At 55.7% G+C, this 20484-nt stretch overlaps 3 protein-coding genes across 4 annotated transcripts; all 3 read right to left on the minus strand.

Moving 5' to 3' along the window:
- Positions 1 to 3326: 3326 nt before the first annotated feature.
- On the minus strand, positions 3327 to 6344 carry RPP25L (ribonuclease P/MRP subunit p25 like). Of its 2 annotated transcripts, none has more exons than XM_058566002.1 (2): positions 4941 to 6344; positions 3327 to 4162 (listed from the first exon to the last, which is right to left on the minus strand). In XM_058566002.1, exons 1-2 carry the CDS (start codon positions 5193 to 5195, stop codon positions 3638 to 3640), a joined length of 780 nt encoding a protein of 259 aa, XP_058421985.1. In that variant the 5' UTR covers positions 5196 to 6344; the 3' UTR covers positions 3327 to 3637. The 2 variants fall into 2 exon arrangements, with proteins under 2 accessions (XP_058421985.1, XP_058421986.1); XM_058566003.1 differs by lacking the exon at positions 4941 to 6344 and adding an exon at positions 4795 to 4872.
- A 122-nt stretch (positions 6345 to 6466) lies between these two features.
- DCTN3 (dynactin subunit 3) lies at positions 6467 to 12717 on the minus strand. Its single transcript, XM_058566004.1, has 7 exons — positions 12600 to 12717; positions 11288 to 11372; positions 10344 to 10430; positions 8676 to 8759; positions 7641 to 7699; positions 6976 to 7035; positions 6467 to 6785 (listed from the first exon to the last, which is right to left on the minus strand). The coding sequence occupies exons 1-7, from the start codon at positions 12693 to 12695 to the stop codon at positions 6696 to 6698; spliced, it is 561 nt and encodes a 186-aa protein (XP_058421987.1). The 5' UTR covers positions 12696 to 12717; the 3' UTR covers positions 6467 to 6695.
- Positions 12718 to 13411: 694 nt separating this feature from the next.
- On the minus strand, positions 13412 to 20231 carry ARID3C (AT-rich interaction domain 3C). The gene is given in 8 exon segments (XM_058565353.1): positions 13412 to 13739; positions 14198 to 14287; positions 14519 to 14701; positions 15270 to 15351; positions 15353 to 15560; positions 15700 to 15883; positions 17677 to 17749; positions 19601 to 20231. Coding segments are annotated over 8 exon segments (1236 nt in total). The 5' UTR covers positions 19916 to 20231; the 3' UTR covers positions 13412 to 13638.
- Between the last annotated feature and the right edge of the window lie 253 nt (positions 20232 to 20484).

Genomic DNA, 20484 nt, shown 5'->3' on the forward strand with positions numbered 1-20484 from the left:
ACAGGATCTTTACAGAGGGAACCAGGTTAAAATGAGGTCATTAGGGTGGGCCCCAATCCAATAGGACTGGTGTGCTTATGACAAGGAGAAATTTGGACGCAGAAAGAGACACGCACAAAGGAAAGAGGATGTGAAGATGGACGACAGAGTCATGCAACTAAACGCCAAGAAGGCCAACGGCTGCCGGCAAACGCGAAGCTGGGAAGAGGCCAGGACGGACTCCCTTCGGGTTTCAGAGGGAAAACGGCCCGGCTGACACCTTGATTTCGGACTTCTGCTCTCCAAAACTGGGAGACAGTAAATTTCTGTTGTTCTAAGCCACCCAGGTTGTGGTCCTTACTTAGGGCAGCCCTAGAACCTGACAGAGCTACAACGCCTTCCTAGCTCTCTCGACTACCCCACCCCACCCCAGACATTTTCACGGGGACCTCCAGGCCACTGACCCCTGCCCCTTTCTGTCTTCACTTCTTTCCCGACCCAGCTGGGATCCCTTGGTCCCTCACCACACTCTCTTGCTAGTCTCCTCAGTTCCTCCACCATCCCAGCGACTTCACCTCCGTCTGGAAGAATGCACGTGTTTTCTCTGAGTCCTCACCCGTCCTGTGGGTGCTGCTGGAGCTCACACACCCTGACTGATGACACTGCAAGTTCATGGTCACCAGCCTCGACTGGGCTTTTAGCGCTGCCTGGTCATCCTCCTGTACCCTCTAGTGATCTCACCCAGTTGCAACAACTACCTCACACCTCCTTCCCACCAGACGGAAGAGCTGGACTCCTGCTTCAAGAGGAGATAGGAGCCTTGGGAACTCGGAACTCCCTCACGTCCCACCTTCACCTCCACACCCATCTGCATGCTGCCCATCCTCCACTCCTTCCCTCCAGGTACAGGGAGTCATGGCTCCTCTTCCCTTCGGGAGGCCCATACCTCTACACTTCTGGATCCCAATCCCTTTCAGCCCCTCAGGGTCTCCCTCTATGAGTTATCCACAATCTCCTGCACCTTTGAAATCTTTCCCTATTGGCTTCTTCCATTAGCCTACAAACATGCTCAAGTCTCTGCTCATTCATTAAAAATAAATAAATAAATAAATAAGAAAAAACCTCTCTGTAACCCACATTCCTCTCCAGTTATTTATCACCTCTCTCCTCCCATTCACAATCCAACTTCTTGAAAGGCCTGTCTCTATTTCCTTACCTTCTGTGCCAAGGCAGAATAACCTTTCCTAAGGATTATGGAAGTAATAGCCATACTGCAGTGGATTAAGGAGAAAGTGGGAAGTAAAGAAATTGAATCAGCAATTTATATACAACTCTTATGTTCCTTCCAAAGCTTGGTCAGTCTCTCTGACTCTGAGGGCCTCACTTCTCTCTGGCTCCCTCCCTGCAATTCCTCCTGTGGGCCCCAGTTGTGCCCTGTAGAGGCCAAGGAGGGAAAAGGCCCCAGAATCACTAGCCATCCCTCCCGCAGCCTATTTCCTGATTGTCTGAGCTGTGGATCCTATTCTTCCCAAGAGACTTTGTCCCCAGCTCAGTTTCCCTCCACACTGCCCCTGCCATCATCCTGGAAACACCAGGTGGTACCTTAATGATGAGCTGCCCAATTGGGAGCCCCCCCTAGGACTCCAAAAGCTTGTGATGCCACCTTACTGAATCACTCCTTCAGCACTTCAGGTCACCAAGCTTATTCTACGTGATCATTCCACCCAGGCCACAGCAGGCTGGATCAGGATGGGATTCCCCAAAGCTCCAGAGCCCATGACACTCAGAAGGCTGTTGATGGTAGAAGACACACAAGTGGAGACACTCAAAGAAAAGGCAATATGCAGAAGCTGGGAGGGAGCAAAACCCCTCATTAGCCACAAAGAGAATGGGGAAAAGTCAGGCAGTTGCTGGTAGCAAGACCCCTGAGTCACTACCACAGCCTCTAGCAGGGTGTTAGAAGCTCCATGACCCTCTGCATTTGAGAGGCCTGGCTGGGCAGTTGCTGAGAGGGTTTCCCGTCTCTTCTAATATCCCCTGAATCTCCATCACCTGCCCTCCCTCAAGATCTTCCGCATCACTCTGGACAACCTACCTTGGAAAGCAAAGGATGCAGTGTTCAAAGTTTTGACCACAGCCTGCAGGCCCTATGGACGCCTCTAGTCCCCCCAACTCTCTCTCTCCCAACATCTCAACCCTCCTGCCTGGACTCAGCCAAACATCACTTCAACACTCTCAAATTGCTGGGCCCACCCTGACACAATGTGAGTCCAGAATTCCTGGCGACTGGACTCCCAGGCTACTGGACACTTTGGAGAAGATCTCAAAATCCAGTGGGAGACCCAACTGATTCAACTCTTCATTGAGTCTACCACTGCCCACAGTTCTGCTCTGGTTCCTGCAGCCCCCTGGCTACTACTGCAAGTTTCACCTCTCTCCTCAGGCCCCTGACCTGCCCATGGTGAATCTGAGAGTCTAAGGCCGAGGTGAGACAGAAAAGGAGCAGCAAGGGGCAAAAAGGCAAGGATGAGACCTGCAGGGGAGATGTGAGATTAAGGTATGTTTTTTTTTTTTTTTTGAGGAAGAGTAGCCCTGAGCTAACATCTGTTGCCAATCCTCCTCTTGTTGCTGAGGAAGATTGGCCCTGGGCTAACATCTATGCCCATCTTCCTCTACTTTATATGTGGGACACCTGCCATAGCATGGCTTGATAAGCGGTGCATAGGTCCGCACCCAGCATCTGAACCAGCGAACCCTGGGCCACTGAAGCGGAGTGCACGAACTTAACCACTACGCCACCAGGCCTGCCCCTAAGGTATGCTTTTAAGATAGGAAAAGGTGTGTTTGTAAGCTGAGTCATTAATAACGATAGCAATTAACAATTATCTAGCACTATATGCCCAGGTGGTATCTAAGAGTCATATGTGTATATTTCTACATTTAATCCTCGTAACAACCCTATGAGGTAAGTACTATATCCTGTTTTACGGAAAACACTATGGCACAGAGCACTAACTCGCTAGGAAGTGGCAGAACCAGGATTCAAATCCACACAGGCTGGTGCCCGAGACCATGAGCTTAACTGCTATACTCTAAAATACGCTGCAGATGGAGAAAAATGTCTGACCTGGCAAAGTCCCTAAACCAGCCGAAAGTAGGTGGCAGACAGCCACCCAGGGGTCTTGATACAGTCAGGTTACTGCTTGAGGCTTCTTATCATGTCTAGATCCTCCCAGCACCGGCCTGAGCCTACCCTTCCTGTCTTCCGTCTGTGAGCTCCCGGTGACAAGGGCAGGACTCCCACTCCCTTAATCCCACCTTCACACAGCAGGCCGAGCAGAGGCTCATCAGACAAATGGGCAGAATCTTTATTTCATAACCCACTCCCTGGACCTCCGTCAGAAGGCAGATCAGAGGCACTGCAGGCAGAAGGCAGAGTGAGCCCTTCTTAAGCAATCCAGAACCCAGCAGAGACCCCACACCTGTCACTCCTCACAGCAGTCTCTTTCCACACGCCAGAGGGAAGGGGAAGCAGGACAGAGGCCCACTTCTGTGATTTAAGTCTTGATGGGGATGTTGAGCAGTTACAGAGGCTTCTGAGAGAAGGCACAGCTGTCTTAGACATTCAGGCCTGGAGAACAGCTTGCTCAGCAGGTCCTCAGGACCGGGTGTCCCGAGCCCTTCTTCTGGGTCGGGGGCCACAGCTGGAGCTTGGTGTGGGGCCCAGGCCAGGGGGTGCCCCTGGGGGCTGGTAGCCACACTCATTGGGGTCCAGGGGGTCCCGGCTGAGCAGCACCCACACTGCAGGAACGTGGCGGCGCACCGTGAGAGGATCTAGGCCTGTGTCGGGTGAGGTTGGCACCCAGCTGTCCTCGGTCTGCAGGAAGCGCAGCTTGGTGAGCTGGTGCAGGCCTGGTACCCGCCGCTTGACAATTTCAGCACAGCTGACCGCCTTCCCTGCAGCCCGGCCAGAACCTGAGAACACCACATGCCGGGCGCTGCCACCCTCCAACCGACCCAGAGCCAGCCCCAGCAGGTTTCGGATTTTGCTGCCATCTCGGACCCGCATCTCCAGGGTATCAGGAGGTAGCTGGGGCATCGGGGAAGGTGCTGGGAGTTCCACAGAGCCAGCTTTCCGGTAGTGCTCCATCCTGCTTGCTGTCGCGTCTGAATCTCGCTGCCACTGCAGGGAGGTGTCAGATGAATGCTCGGCAATGTGGCCCAGGCCATCCCCCCACCCCGGCTCTCTGGGACATGGCCCTGCTCCTCATCTCAGACTTGCCAGGAACAGGACCCTATCCCATCACCCCTAGCTTCTCAGGACAGGGGGTACGCCTGCCTCACCCTAGGAAGGGGCTGTACCCTGTATACCGCCTTTCCTCCAGACAGGGCCACAACCCTCCCCCCACCCTGGAGTTCCTGAGACAGGACCAAATTCCCCAAACACTGGGCTCCTTGGGATAGGCCAAGACCCCTCATCCCAAGCTCCCTAGGACTGGGACCAAGCCTCCCTCATCTTGGGCTCCTTGGGGTAGGGCCCGGCCCTCACCCCAGACCCCCTGAGAAAACGACTGAGCGCTCCTCACCCCGGCTCCCCAAGCACAGGGAAAGGCCCCTCACTTCGTGCTCCGAGAGGACAGCGCCAAGCCCCTACACCCCGCGCTCCCGAGACAGCCGAGAGCCCTCACCCAAACGCTCCTCCAAGACAGAAACAGCCCCCTCCCCCACTCCGGGACCCCCAGGACTCCGGGATTCCCAGGTCGACTGCCCCCAACCCAGGCCACTCGGAAGCTCGGGAGCAGAGGCTCGACGCGCACGGCGGCTTGGGCTACTCCCGGCGTCGGGTCCACGGCCCGGCCGGCCTTGGGCACCTCCATCGCCACCCCGCAGCGGCCGAGCAGCCGGCCCCGCCTCTGCTCCCCCACCTCCAGGCGTCCCCACGACCGCGCCCCGACTCTCACCGCGCGGCCCCGCACGCCTCGAACTCGACCCGGAGCCAAGATGGCGCGCGGGCGGGGAGCGCGCCGAGGCCGCGGGGCCGCGCACGCCAGAGGGGGCGGGGCCTGAGGACCGCACCGGCGGCGTCTCCGCGGGAAAACTGGGGACGGCCGGGAGGTCCGGGGACGCCGGCACACACGCGCAGTGTCCGCGGTTACGCCCCGGGAGGGGGCACTCCTGTTGGGGCAGAGACCCCTGCGGAGGAGAGGAGCGGCCATCAGCGGAGTCCCGCGTCCGAAGGGCGGGGAGGATTTGGCCCTTAGAAGATGGCAGGGCTGGCGTTACCGGCTGACCACACCAAAGTGGCAAAGGCGAAGCGGCGGGATTCACTTTGGACAGCAGCAAGAGGTTCCGTTGGAGTGGCTGCTGCTGCGCGGCGAGAGCCTTGGTCACCGGGTTCTGAGCTTCGACCTCATCCTGTGGGCACTGGCAATCCACGGGGGGCTTTCATCAGGGGCCAAACCAGTTCGTGGGCACAGCTCTCTGGCTGCAGCGCAGAAGGTAGTTGGGGTGGGGACATTGGGCAGCAACAGCTGGTGACTCCAGGCCACGGGGCCCCGGGGGCTTGTCCACGGAGACTCGTATGGTGACCGGCGTATAATAGGCGCTCAAATATTTGTTAAATGATTTGTTGAAACAAGGAACCAGAGAAATGGCAGTGGGAATGGAGAAAAGTAGATTAAGTTGGGAGATATTAGGAGGTAGGTTTGGTGAGGAGTTGGCGACTGTTTTGATGGAGGAGAGAACAGTCTAGGATGACTCCTGGTTTTAGACTTCGGACATGCTGAATTTGAGGCCAGTGAGCCCGCGCAGGCCGGGTGGCCAGCAGGCAGTTTGAAAAGGGCCAGGAGCCACAGCACCCCGAGACCACAAGGGGGCAGCAAACACTTGGCGGAGTGAGGTGTCAATCAGTCTCGCTGCTCTTTTTCTTCATGCTCCCTCCCTGTCCTTCCCAGCAGCGCGCCCCACAACCCAAAACCCCTACATCCAAACCTCTTCTGGGCTCCCCTTCTTGGCTAATAGCACGGAGAAACTTCAAGCCTCCTCTCTACCTTTGCACATGCTGCTCCCTTAGCTCTCAAAGACCCTGCATATCACCCTGCAGGGCTCCCTCCCCCATCCCTTTTTCTTCTGTGCCCCAATGGACCCTGTGCCCACCTGGTGGGACTGCCCTTTTCCTTGATTGTCTCCCCAGCTAGCCAGGGCAGGGATCAGGTGGACCCTACCTGTGTCCTCCCCACCTGGCATGGCATCTGACATTTAAAGGGTACTTGGTAAATGTGGGACAAATGGATACATAACCGAGTGTTACACTCACATCAGTCAAATGAGCGCATTCGTCCTGAGAGCACTACACCTCCCAGAAAGCCAGACTAGGATGAGTATAGCTCCTGGTCCAACCATTAGGAAGGCTGACAACTCTGCCCTCCACCACCCCTATCCCCACCCCCACCCCCATCTGAGACCAGGAAGCCGGCATACTCTTCCAGTGATTCCTATAGTTTATTGTCACTGGAATAGGACACTTATGAGGGGAGGGGGTGCAAATAGCAAATCTCAAGTCGACAGACCTCTGACCTCAGAGCCCCACCTGAGTGCAGACAGCTAGGCCATGAATCTAATAAATACAGAGCTGCCTCTGCCCTGTTACAAGGGCAGGTTGGCACAGGCCCCAGGAGCCTGGCTGTTCTGGTCCACCCTGGGATGGGGAGCAGCCATCACTCCTCTGCTGGCTTCACTTGCTTGGCGGCCTCTAGCTGGCAAAGTAGCTCATCCCACTGCACGAACTGCTTGGAGAGAAGCATTGTCTGGTCGTAGGTCAAGGTGAGAACAGGAGTCTGAGTGAGGGAGTGGAGAGATTTTGCATCTGCCAAAAGGGTGGCGGAGCAAGTGAAAGACAGGCTGGTTGGGATGGGATGAGAGACAGAGCTGGAGATGGAACAACAGGACGGGGCTTTGGACAGCACGCCTCTGGGCCTGGCTGAGCAGAAAGGATACAGTCTTGTTGTATTCTTCCAGAAGAGCCTTGGACTCCTCAGTGACCTCCACACACTGGTCCTATGGGGCCAAAGTGTGACAGAGAAAGGAGTTGGACAAAGCCCCCACTTCCCACTAACCTTCCTGCCTCATCAGGGACCCTCACTCCCCATAGAGCCTAGAGAAGGTGATGTTTAACCCCAGAGCCAAAAGGAGCACATTTCTAAAGGGGCACTTTCAGGTTCCAGGATGGGTACCCTAACAGTAGTCCGAAGGCTGATGGAAGGCGGAGTGGACCACACATTTAAGGAAACATTCCTGCTAGTATATGTCTCCTTCTCCCCTGTCCCCCATTTCTGAACCCTCTTTGACCTTTACGCGAGGGCCTGGGATAGTGAAAAGACAGCTCCACTACCCATAGTCAAGGACACACCATCCCCAGGAATTCTTGGGTACCTCCCGACATCAACCTTCTGGTGTCTCAGAATAGCCCTACTCGGGCAGGCAGGAGACCTGGATGGGGCCCTAGACAAGTCCTTTCCCTTCCAAAGGCAGATGGAAGATGAAGGATAAACCCCCAAGTTTCCCCTGGAGGGGAGCCTGAGGCTGCTTCCCCAGATGGCAGTGCTGGGGATTAGGAACCTTACCACCTCTACATTCCCTTCCAGTCCTCTCCCCTCACAAACCTGCTGCTGGATGTGGATCTGGGCCAAGCGCTGCAGGTGGGCGGCATGCTCAGGAACGGCTGTAAAACACAACGCACACTGCCCGATGATGCTGTGCCTTCCCCCGGGACTGCTCAATAGTCTATTAGGTCTTCGGCAGGATTAGAGTATTGAGTGGAGAAGCTAAACAAACGCCAGCCTTCATCGAACGCTGCAGTTGGAGGTGGTGGTGGCGCTCCCTGCCCACCCCAGTCTTACTCTAGGACCTAAAGGGGAGGGGAAGATACACGCCCCTAGGAGAAGACAGAACCTTGGGGTCCCCAGAGTTGCCCCATACCCCCACCCTGGTGCTGTAAGCAGGGCCAGGTAAAGAGAGCTTTGCCTATCTTGGGATCTGCCCCTTTGCTCTTAGCCCAGTGGAACCAGGTCTGCCTGGCCTAGGGAACAGGGAGCCTGCAGGTGTGCTGAGGATGAATGCCAGGTCCCTAAGCTGGCCTCCTGGAATCCAACACCCAGAGCCTCAGCCACTATGATGGGCCCCACAGCTTAAGGCTGTCAGATGCTCAGCAGGTAGCTGATCAGGGCTAGCGAGGGGGAGCTGGAAAAAACACCTCCAGTGACAGACAAGATGGATATCTGGATTCAATTAAAGCCACTGTCTGCTTGTCAAAACCCCGTTCTAGGAGCTGCTCCTAGCAGTGCGGCAGGAAGAATCACGCACATTCACACACAGGCAGGGACTCTTACAGAAGAATCTGGGCTCTGCAGCACCCTGAAGGACAGATGCTGAGGGCTGGGGTAGAAGGCAAAAGGAATCCCCAGAGTTGGGGGCTGCTGGGCTCACAGTAGTATCTTTAGGCCCAAACTGCCTGAGGTTCTGAAACTGAGCTCTCCGCCCTGGGAATTTTAACCCCAATGCAGGTGGCAGGTCCCCCCTGGGTGAGGGTAAAGACAAGGAGCAGACCTAGCCTGAGGCCCAGGAACCCGCACAGGGAAGTCCTGCCCATCCCCCCACTGCCCCAGGCGGAGCAGTGCAGCTGCAGCGGCTGGAGGTACCTTTGATATGAGCGCTGTCCAGCATGGGCACCAAAGCCTCCACCTGCTCCAGGAGCGCGACCTGGGAGAGGATGAACTGTTCCTCTGCAGCAGAAACAGACAATGTAGGGGCAGTGAGGCAAGCCTGGGTACTGCTAACCCCACGCAAGGGGCTGAGGCCCTGGCAGGGGAGATGGCTGGGTCCTGGAGCTTAGGACAGCTACTCTGCTCACTGCCCTCTTCTCTAGGTGCACATTCCCCCACTCTGCCCCCACCTCTCCTGGATGCCTCTGACCTGACCCACGTTGAGCCCAAAGAGCCTCTAAGTTTGTCCAAATCCCACCTTTCTCCAAGTTTTAAATCTAAGGCCTCTTCCTCTAGCTTCCTATCAGCAAACTTAGTGAGCTGCTCTTGGGCCACAGGAGACAAAGTACTTCAGACTTGGGTCCCCACACCCAAGGGCTCCTGGCAAGGTTTGAAAGAGGAGACGTGGCAGACTACCAGGTAGGTTCTGCTCAGCGGCTCTGAGAGGCACAGACAATTACAAGCTCCTGGAGAGCTGGGACAGTAACAGGAGAGTCCAGTGACGACAGCAGGATCTGGGCTGGGCCCTGCACAGGCGATTTCAATGGTTGCATGAGTGGGAAGGGCATTCAAGAAGGGAGGACTGTTATTATATCAAATGTTTGGAGGCACGAATGCCTGTCAATTAGGAAAAAGAATTCAGTTGGCTGAACTGGAGCAAGAAGGGCACAGGAAACAGAGCTGGGGGAAAGGATGGATCTGGCAGACTATAGAAGGCTTTGAATGACAGGCTAAGGAATTTATCCTAGCAAGGAGAGAGATAGACACTGAGGTTGCAAAGTAGACAAAGAGGCATGTTGGAAATGTTATGGGAAGATGATACTGGACCACATGCAAGAAGGGAAAGCCTAGGATCAAGAAGAGGACTTAGGAGACCACAAATGCTCATGTGTGAGGGGATGAACACTGAGGCAGTGGCCATAGGGAGGGTGGAGAGGCTGGACTCAAGAGTCAGTGCAGAAGAAGATCTCCTGAACTTGGTGCCTGAGCCACGGCAATGGCTCAGGGACGTCCTGGGTCATCATTGTATACCTCACACCTAGGAGAGTCTGGATCACAGCAGATGATCATTAAACATCTTTGAATGAATGAACAAACCCAGGTGCTTGGCAAACCCTACCTCGTGGAGTGGCTGACTAACTCATTAGCAGATATTGCTAAGACAATAGTTCCTGCCTAGAACTCTGAAAACCCAGAGCTTTCTCACATGAAAGAAAGATGTTGAAACTCATGCCAATATTCTCCCCTCTCCCAAATGCAATGCTCTCTGCCCCTACCCTCTCCGAGAAGCTTCTCTGTTTAGTGAGAAGAAGTGAGGAAGTTTCTGAAGGAAAATCCTAGAGGCAGAACATTGCTAGAACATTGGAGTAGCTCCCACTGTGGCTGGCACCAGGACCTGCAGCTGGCTCATAAGTATACCACACCCCATGTCTGCTACAGGACCACAGGACCACCTCAGGCCTCAGCCCAGGGCCAGGCAAGAATTCCAGAGAGCAGCTTCCAGGGCTGTCTCCATGCGAGGACTGGCAGGGAGGCCATCTCTGTCCCCAACTTGCCCCACAACCCACATCTCCAGGTGCATGTGCACACATAGTCCAGCACTACCTGCTAAGATGAACTGCAGCTTAGAGGCATCGGGTATGGCAATGCGGTCAATGTACTCAGGATCCAGGTATTTGATCAGGTCTTCAACTAGAAAAGCAGCAAGATGGAAAATGGAAAAGGGTTGGGGAGTGGGGATCTCTCTTGTGAAGGATATCAGGGGAGTGATCAAGCTTAGAGGGAGCCTTGAGTGAGGAGCTGACACCCACAGTGTCCATCAGCAGGCCCCCTATTCCCATTTCCCAGGCTCTCCCCTCTGATCACCTATTGGCCAACCTCAAACTTCAGAGCTGGGAACACACTTGCCTCCACCACCATGGGGCCCTAAGCATTCCCACTGATCTATCTTTTTTTTTTGGTGGGGAAGATTGGCCCTGAGCTAAAATCTGTGCCCATCTTCCTTTATTTTTTGTATGTGGGCCACCACCACAGCATGGCTTGCTGAGTGGTGTAGGTTTGCGGCCGGGATCTGAACCCATGAACCTGGGCCACCGAAGAGGCCGAAGAGGAGCATGCCAAACTTAACCACTATGCCACCAAGCTGGCCCCTCCCACTGACCTATCTTTATCAAGGATGAAGGGGTACTTGCCCTTCAGTGCCACCAAGACAAGCCAGAGCTTTATCTGATTTCTAGTTACTGAGCAGGTTGCTAGCTCAGACATAAGCAAAAAGGCATGGCTGAGCCAAGGCTGGGTGGGGCTCTCAGTGCCTAATTTCTTTCCTGCCTCTGAACCTTGCCTGTGGAAATCCCATACCCCTTCTCCCTCCATCAAGGGGACCTTTCAGGCAGGACCTCATCTTATCCTATAACTTAAGATACTGTCATGGGCTTGGAGTTTAACCACAAAGGAAACGTCTTCACATTCTATCCCTAAAGGGCCAGGGCTAGGTCCCAGGAAGCATAGGCATGGAAGGAGGGCAGGAAGGCCCCCATGGAAGCACTTACTCTTTTTGTACAGAATCTTCACCCTCTCCCTCTTACTAGCGATGTTCCCCAAAGCCACCTGCACCTTGACCAGGCCATCAGCCACCTGTAAGGGGAGAGGAAGTTAATTCTAAGATTCACCACCTGGATCAAGGCTTGGACGAGGTAAAGAACCCTCATTCCCTCAGAATCCCAAACCTCCTTGTCCCAGCAATCTAGGTTGGTCCCCTTCTCTTGTATTAAAGGAGATGTAACCCCACCTTCCAGGGAGCCTCAATGTGAAGGGGGAGATAATCATGTACTCCTTGGGGAGTTTCAAGTCTGACTGGGGAGGTAATGAACTATGTTAGAGTTTATGAGGCACTAGCATATGGTATATATTCCCTGGTTCCTACCTCTCTGGCTGAACCTACGTAGGCTTTAAGGGTAGAGGATGAATTCCAATATTAAAGGGTCGAATAGAGGGAGAAGCTACGGAAGTGAATGATCTCACCCAGGTTTTGGGTTAGAGGTGAAGAATGGCAATATTCAAGGGTCAAATACGTGGGGAGGCAAATAAGACTAAGCAGCAGCAGCCAGAGAGGTAACAGGAAAACCAGGTGAGTTATCCTCATGGATGTCAGAGGGAGACTGTTTTGAGAAGCCAATTCTCAAATGGGGCACAATCTGCTGGTGAAAACTAATTCCACAAGAAGTGTACAAACAGATATCATCACCTCTGATGCACTCAACTCCAGGGTATGCCCAACACTCCACCTTCAGTTAAAGGTCTTCCCCTAGTAAGAAGGGGATGATAGGACAACTGAGCTTCAGTTGTCAAAACTCAGCCACTGGTGTGAAGGAGAGCCGGTCCATATCTGCCTAGTATCCAACCCCTTCCCCCCCTAATCCGGGCCCTCTCAGACCTCACCTCTCACCCCCTGGAGCCCTCCTCAGCCACCTCTGCTCTTCCTCCTCTGGGTCCCCATGGACCTCTCTCCGCACAATTCATTTAGCAATTAATTGCACAGGGCTGCGTGACGGCCCTTCGATTGTGGACTTCAGCTCGTCAGTTTCTCGAGCGTGTCAGGTCTCCCCATCAAGCCCGCGAGGGCAGGCGCGGAGTCTCAGTCACAGTTCACACTGCACCCATCTCAAGCGGGCCTAATAACCCGCGGTGCCCTCCATGGGAATGGACCCCGAGGGTCCGATATGCTCGGGAGGTCTCAGACCTTATTTCAAAGGCCCGGCTGCGGGCGACGGGACTGGAGCGGTGGCATCCATCCCGAGGACCAGGCCAGTACAGCGTTTCTGCTCTGCCCCAGAAGGGACCACTGGACCCCAGATCGCTCACCTTTCGCGAGCCGCGCGACCCTCCCGGCCCGTACACCCAGCGCTCCAGCTCCTCCACACGGGCCTGGAGCCGCTGCACATCAGCCACCGCCGCCATAGCTACCGCCGCCCCGCCTAGCCGGAGAACAGCCGGGAGGCGGGACGTCCGTCCACACAGAGAAGGCTGGCCAATCCGAGTGCACGGGCGGCCCTCCATACAGGAAGTGACGCCACGATCCAGTCCTTCAGTGCCGGAAGGGAGCGGCAGCTGTCTGGTTACCTAGGCAACGGCTACCTGTCAGGCCGTTCCCTAGCTTTCAGCTCCCGCTTGTCAAGACAAACTTTGCCTTTCTTCTTCTAATTCCAGGGTACCAAAGAGGTTTCCCCACCCCATTCACCGAGGTCCCACATATAAACACACCCATTATTCCAGGGTTGGTCCATTCCCATAGATCGGTAAGAGGTCCTGTGAGATACCATAATCTTCTAGTCTTCTAAGGTTCCAGCGATTAAATGTTTTGCCCAAGGCCACCCAGCACTATATGGCAGAATCGGGATTTGAACTCAGGCAGTAGGATTCATTAGACCTAGATCTTCTACTCTCATAGACCTTTGCTATTCTGTCTTCCCCTCCGAGAACTCCTGGCCGGTTGCAGCCTGTGTATACCACATAATTCCTCCCCAACCCCCAAACCCAAACAAGAAGGAGAGGAGGCACTGGAGAGGGAGGGACTGCAGCTTTATTATCCAGATGTGACCCGAGGGACATCTCCTTCACAACACCCCAACCCAACCCTTCACCTGGCTCCTGAAGAGAAGCAGGTCTGACTCGAAGAGATGACAATGACATGGGGGCACATGAGGAGATGATGGGGGTTACTGGGGGCAGAACTCTTTGGTAGATGCTGCTGGAGTTGGCCAGGGAGGAGATGCCCTCCCTTTACAATGAGGTAGATGTAACATCAAAAGAAAACTCTTAGGCTTCAAGTCCATGTGGCACGGGGGGGAAGTGGTCACCCCTCAGCAGTGGGGCTGGAACTCTTAATTCCAAGTGGGAGCTCTCAGGGTGAGGCATTGGAAGGGGGCCCTGTAGGGGGCAGGGGTACAGGGTTGGTTGGGCCCTGGGAAGCTGGCACAGGCTGGCGGCGGGCAAAGAGGATGCCTGGCAGAGGGATGAGGAGATGGTAGAGGGAAAACAGAAGCAGGAGAGGGTTGGGGTATGGAAACAGAAGAGGGAAACAAAAGTCAGTGTTCTGACTGCTAGAATACCACACACGTACCCCTGCCACAAACCAATGAGGACAAGCCCCTTGGGTCAGTTAGAGGTTCCTATGCCAACACAGATACTCTTGAGCAGGTAAACAAGAAAGATTTACACTAACAGGCCCATGACAAGGCAGACATCCCATGGTACCCATGCCAGAGAGGTCATGCCTTGGACCCCATGCCATGTAGACACCCCTTTAACCCATGCCAGTGTAGCAATCCCCTGAACCCCATGTTACCCATGCAAGTTTGGATATCCCTGAACCTCATGCTCGTAGAGAAAGTCTAAAATCCCCATGCCAGTGTAAATACCCCTGACCTCATGCCAGTGTAGACAGCCTGCAGTACCCATACCAGTGTAGACCACCCCGTTGATCTCTAGGGCCATGTTGATACTGCTGATACCACTGCCCGCCAGATTGAGAGGCCCATCCAGCTGCTCTTCTGTCCAGGAGGGGGCAGGGGAGTCACATTTTGGGTAATCAGACTTCGGACTTACCAGCTACCCTCTCCATCCCTATACACAGGCCGCATTCCACTTCAGCCCCAACCAGTAATCAAACAGTTGTCTTTTGAGGGATCTATCTGCCCCATCCCCAACACTTATCAGGTAATGGGTCTATCCTCCCTCAGTGCACAGGCCCAAAGCCCTCTCAGCAACAAACCCTTTCTCACCCCTCAGGGGAACCTTGCCACGGGGCAGGAAACTGGGGGGTGCGCCAGGTCGAGGTGGGTCCATGGGTCCCATCAGCACAGCCCTCTTCTCTGGGGGCTCCTCTGGTGCCAACTTCTCCTGTGCAGGTCCCAAGGCCAGGCCCACAGGCAGTGCCAGTCGAGGGGTTGGAATTCCACTCTCCTCTGGAAGAACAGGTCATTCAGCGTCCCCACCCCAACCAACTCCGTCTCTGCATTTTGTTCTTTCCCCAGGTTTTGACCAAGGGAGGTCACCCAAGCTCAAGCATGAAATTCAATCTCCCCTCCCATCCAGAGTCTCAGCCTAGAGGCTCTGAAGCTGGAGAGCCCAAAGGGCCAATATATATGTCTAGGTTGGTCCAAGACAATTGAGGGGATTTCCTTGCTCTTGGTCGGTAAATAATCCAGGTCATAGGAGGCACAAACCACATGCAAATGGAAGCCCTGGGTGGAGAGGTGTGGAGTGGAGCTGCCTTGGATAAAGGACCTTTTCCTGAGCTTCAGCCCCCCACCGCAGTAACCAGTACCCCAGAGCCCCTAAGCCTCCATTGACCCCAAACTCAGGACCCCTTAGCATTAACGCACACCAAACCTCAATGCCCTGTCAGTCCTTGCTGCCCCCGTACCTCAATGCCTCCCAGACCTCAGAGTCCCCACGTTTGTAATGTTCCTTATATCTCAGAGCCCCCTAGGTCTCAGAAACTCCCAAAGCTCAGCCCCTCCCCTCTCAAACCTTTCTTAACGGGGTTCGGGCTCAGCTGCGCGCAAGCGTGCGCCGGCAGGCCGGAGGCTGAGCCCTGGGCCGGGCGGGGTCCGGGCGGGGGGCGCGGGCGGGGCCGAACCGGGCCCGGAGGCGGGGCCCAGAGAGCCCCGAGGGGGCGGCCCGGCCAAGCTGAAGAGCGGGGCGGCGGTGTAAGCCTGCCGACGGCCCTCGCGCCTGTTGCTGTCGATGGCGGCCTGGAGCTCCCCCGGGGAGCTAAGCGCCCGCGTCTCGCACTCGTACGGGTACAGGTACTTCATGTACCTAGGGGCGGACGGGGGGGGGGGGTGGGAGGCTGGGCCCAGCTGATCCGCCCCCAGCCCCAGCCCCGCCGCCCGCCCGGGGCCCTCCGCGCCCCCTCCCGCCCCGCGCCGCGCCCCTCCGCGCGCGCGCCCGGCCTCACTGGGTGCGCAGAGTGAAGGCGGCCGAGGTGATGGTGGTGGGCAGGCTGAGGCCGCGCGTGACCTCCCGCCACACCTTGCGGTTAATGACTTCCACCAGGCCGCCCTTGGCCGTCACCAGGCGGAACAGCGCGTACAGGTCCAGCACCTGCTTCGCCATGATGGGCACGCGGTTCACTGGCGTCCCTGGTGCGAGTGGACAGAGTCAGGGCACTAGACTAACACCCAGTCTGCGGGCATCCTCGGGGACTGAAAGAGGCCTGCCTGGACGAGGCCCGAGTACAGGGGGGACCCCCGAGAAAGCGGGGGAAGAGGGAGGATGGGGAGATGGGATTCCAGGCAGACACCACAGAGCCCCCAGGCCTCCATTGCAGCAGGAAGGACAGGAGGCTGGACCAGGGCTGGACAAACTTCTTCTGATAAGGGCCAAATGGTGAATGGTTTAGGCTCTGCGGGCCGAACAGCCTCTGTCAGAACTGCTCCAACTCTGCCGTTGTAGCCTGAAAGCAGCTACAGGGAAATTTAAATAATTTTAAGGAATGGGCGCGGCTGTGTTCCAATAAAACTTTATTTACAGACTCTGAAATTCCAATTTCACGCGTCCGGAAATGTTATATGTCTTTTAATTTTTTCCACTATTTAAAAATGTAAAACCATTCTTATCTCGCAGGCGGCTAGATGTGGCCCGCAGGCTTTAGTTTGCCGCCCCCTGGGGTAGACCGTAGGAAGGACTTCTTGACAGTGCTGAAGAGCCGTCTCCCCTAAGCAGCGTCCCCCCGAGGCAGGGGGACAGCGGATGCGAGAAGCCGCAGCCCCCGTCGCGGCTCGCCGACTCCGCAGCCCGCGCCGCCCCCGCCGGCCAGTCCTGACAAAGAGGCCTGTCTGCGCTGAGCGATGGGCCCCAGTTAATTCCTTACCGATCCCGTCCCCTTCCGCCGCCGCCTTTGGACCCGAACAATTAGCTGCGGCCTGATTAATGGGGGGAAATTATCGGCCCCGCGGGACCCCTCCCCCCGCAGAGGGCGCGGAGGGAGGCAGGGACCGCAGGGAGGCAGAGCTCTGGGCCTGGGAGTGGCGGGAGAGTGCTAGGATCCGCTCAGACCACCCTACCCCACCCCCCAATGGAGGGCAGACCTCGAGGAAGGGGCAGGGAGGGGACACTGGGACCAGAATGACTGGGCCTCCCAGGGGAGCAAAAGGACCTGGGGCCCCACCGAGGGTCCCTGGTTAGGAAGGGACCGGAAGGAGTGCTAGACTGGGGTGGGGGCCCGAGGGACTTTGGCCAGCAGCTGCACTAAGGAGTGGAGCAGTGCAGCCAGTTAATTAGCAGCTTATCAGGCCGCGCTCGGAGTGAGTTAATTAGCTTTGTAGAGAGAGATAATGAGTCAGTCTTCAGACCCATGAATCTGGGGAGAAGCCTAAGTGATGGACTGCGCCCACCTTGATCCCCTCCTGGACCCTGCTTGCATTCTCTTCTAGCTCTGAGCTTCCTGGAAAGGAATTCCTCCTCTTCCACAGCTACAACCCACATTGTCCCCAGTCTACCCCTTGAGAAGTCCTTCCTTCAGTCTAATCCCAGTCCTTCCTGCTGTAGAGCACACTGGGTGTCCCCTACCTGAAGCAAGGGGAAACTGAGGAGAGGCAAGCCTGGAGGAAAGGCCAGTGAAAGAGGACCAAGGCATTCCCAGTCTCCCAGTCCTGGGAACCCCTCCCACCCCAGGCCAGCCCCCCACCAGGTCCCCCTCCTACCCTCCCAATTGATCCCATACTCATTAACCTGCCAGTGGGCTGGCCACTAATTAATCCCTGGGTGGAGGAGGGGGAGGGTCAGAGGTTAAAGATGCTATTGAGAGCCCAAAGGATAGATGCTGCCAAGCTCAGGCCTCCGCAGAGAGGACCCAACCTAGGGACTAAACCCTGGGGTCTCTCTTCCTCAAACCTGGTAAGTGGGGGTCCTTCCCTTACATCACCCCACTCACCCCTCTTCTGCATGAAGCTAAACAGGTCATCCAGAAATTCCTTCCTCTTGGGGTCTGCATCGAGCTCGTACAGCTGGGGAAGGAGTGAGGTCATTTTCTAGCTCCACTGATTCCCCCATCCCCCTGGGACTCCATCTCAGGTTGTCCCCTGAATAAGAGTCCCCAGCTGAAGGGGTAAGTAGAGTCTGAAATGTGGACTCCCTGGCATTAGACTCTCTCCCCCTGGGGGCAGGTAGGGGCACTTTTTTCTAATACACACAGAGACCCTCCACTGGCCAGTGGTGCCCTGTGCAGCTCAAACCACCCATCTGGGGAGGAGGGGAAGGGAGGAAGCTGCGGAGGCTCAGCCTGCTCGCCAGGGCATGTATACAGCCCTAGGGAGGAAGTCAGGCTGGGGCTGTGTTCCACACTGAGGAAACTGACAGATCCAACTCAGGCCCTCATTCACTCTCATTCATTCCTGCAAGGGCTGCTTGCTGTTCACACCTCTGTGTGCCAGGGCTGGGGAGGAGGGGCCAAGATGTCTCTAACTCATCCCTCAGGCAGGGTGGATGTCAGAAGCTCCTGGATTGAATCCTGGGGCCCCTCAGCCCACCTTCTGGTCTTATCTCCTTTCAGGGACAGTATCTGCCCACTGCAGATACTGCCACAGAGGCAATGGCCCTGCATCACCCAGGATCTGTAGGGTCAGGACTTGAAAGCCCTTGAAAGGGGGTCATCCCACCCATGCCCAGTCACCTAGAGTCCCACCTCCAGTATCACCTGCCAAATACCACCCAGGAGGAACAATACCTAGAGTAACAGTCATTTTCCCAGAGTAACATTCCCTGAGTAACACCCATGGGTAACATTCCATCCCCCAATAAAAACTCTCAGAGGAAAAAAACACCCATGAGTAACAAACCCGAGAGATCCACCTTTAGAGCTACATTCCCACAGAACTGAACCCTAAGTCTTAGATGGATACCCACAAATAACACACACTTTCCAAGTAATAATACCTAGAATTACACCCAGGAGAAACTGTCGCTAGAGCCACGTATCCAGAGTAACAGAGCCCTGAGTAACACTCTCAGTTTTACACTAATGCTGCAGAGTGTTAGCCACAGATTAACACTTCTGGAAAATACCCAAGACCAACACCCTACAAGCAACATTACCAGAATAGCACACCTAGAGTCACAGCCCTGCGTGATACTGTCATAGTGACAGTCTGGAGTAGTGCCTTAGAATAACACTCAGATGGGCTCCGCAGGGAGGAAGAACCTCAAATTAAGGCCCTGTGAGTAACATCTTGTATTCCTAACTGTACAAGGGCCCTTTAGTCACACTGAGGCTGTAGTGGCCATCTCAGGCTGGGAACTGTCACCCAACAACTCAGGCCAGGGAGAGGATTTGTATGGGGGGAGTGTGATGGGGCAGAGATGAGGGGTGTATCAGCTTGCCAAAGGAGTGGCAACCTCCATTCTTCTTCCAAAGACAGAAGTAGGCAGCCCAGGACACCCCCACTGGTCACTGGAATATGATCTTGTGACTTGATATGTGCGAAGGTAGGGTAGGATGGTGCTGGCCCTGGAATCCCCAGTCCCTAGATCCCCATCCCTCAAAAGAATTCTTGAAGGCTCCTACATCCCTCCCCCTTTCCCTCCCAGCCTCACCGAGAGCTTCCAGTCTGTGGCCTCGTGTTTCTGGGCGGCTCCTGCACCTCTAGTGTGGGCCTAGGCACTTCACTCTGTGCCTCTGGGTGTCTGTCCCTCCCTCCCTGTCTCTATCTATCCTTCAGTCTTCTCCTGTCTCTCTCCAGGTCTCTGTGTCTGTCTTTCCATCCTGCAGAGGGCAGTGGGGGTTGGGGGGCTACTAATCTCCTGGCTCTGCTTTTGCCCAGAGAGGAGGCAGGGAGGGCCTGACATTGAGGGGGTCCTACCTGTTTGAACTGTTCCTCGTAGGTCCACTCATGGGCATGCGGTCCAGGTGGCTGGCTGGAAGGTGAGCTGGGGCCCCGGGGTCCTGGACGGCTCTCCTCGGCTGCCACCTCCTCTGCCCGGGTTTCCTCTCCCTCCTCATGCTCTTCAGCACCCTCCTCTTCCTCAGCCCCAACCTCCCCCAAGGCCCCCTTAGGGGCCTGCAGGGTCCGGGGGCCAGGCAAGGGAAGTTGTGGTGGCGGTGGTGGGCGTGGAGGGGCCAATGGCCCCACCCCCTGGGCCAGTCGGGCCGCCTGCTGCCTCTGCAGGGCCTCCATGACAGCTTCCAGGCGCAGTCCCCCCACTGGTGGAGGGGCTGGCACCAGGTGGGGCCCCGAGGAAAGGGCCGCCTGTGGGGGAGGGAATTATGGGTGCTGGGCCCTGCTGCCCCCACAACCCCCAACACAAGAGGAGGTGGTCATGGATTCAGGGAAGTGCAGAGGGGCCATGAGGAAAAAGGCAGAAAAATAGCTTTCCCAGAAATCGACAGAGACAGAGAGCTAGAAAGAGCAGGAGAGACAGAGACCAGACCCAAAGAGACAGAAATGGGCACTGACTGAGGACAGGTAGAGACTAAGCAGATCAGAGAGGGTGACAAAAAGAAAAAGAACCAAGAAACAGAGAGAGATGGAGAGAGAGATCCAACAGAGAGAGACAATGGCAGGGAGATCTGGAGATGGAAATGCAAATGGGACAGAGAGACAGAGGAGGGGAGAGACAGAGAAATCAGGCAGAGACCAGTGGAGAGACAGAGATGGGGAGTGATGAGACTGATAGAGATATTGGGTAGAGAGACAGAGAAGGTAAAAGAGAGAGAGGAACAAGAGATAAACATCAAAGACCTGAG

This window comes from Diceros bicornis, chromosome 22 (genome assembly GCF_020826845.1).
Source record: "Diceros bicornis minor isolate mBicDic1 chromosome 22, mDicBic1.mat.cur, whole genome shotgun sequence".
NCBI lineage: Eukaryota > Metazoa > Chordata > Mammalia > Perissodactyla > Rhinocerotidae > Diceros > Diceros bicornis.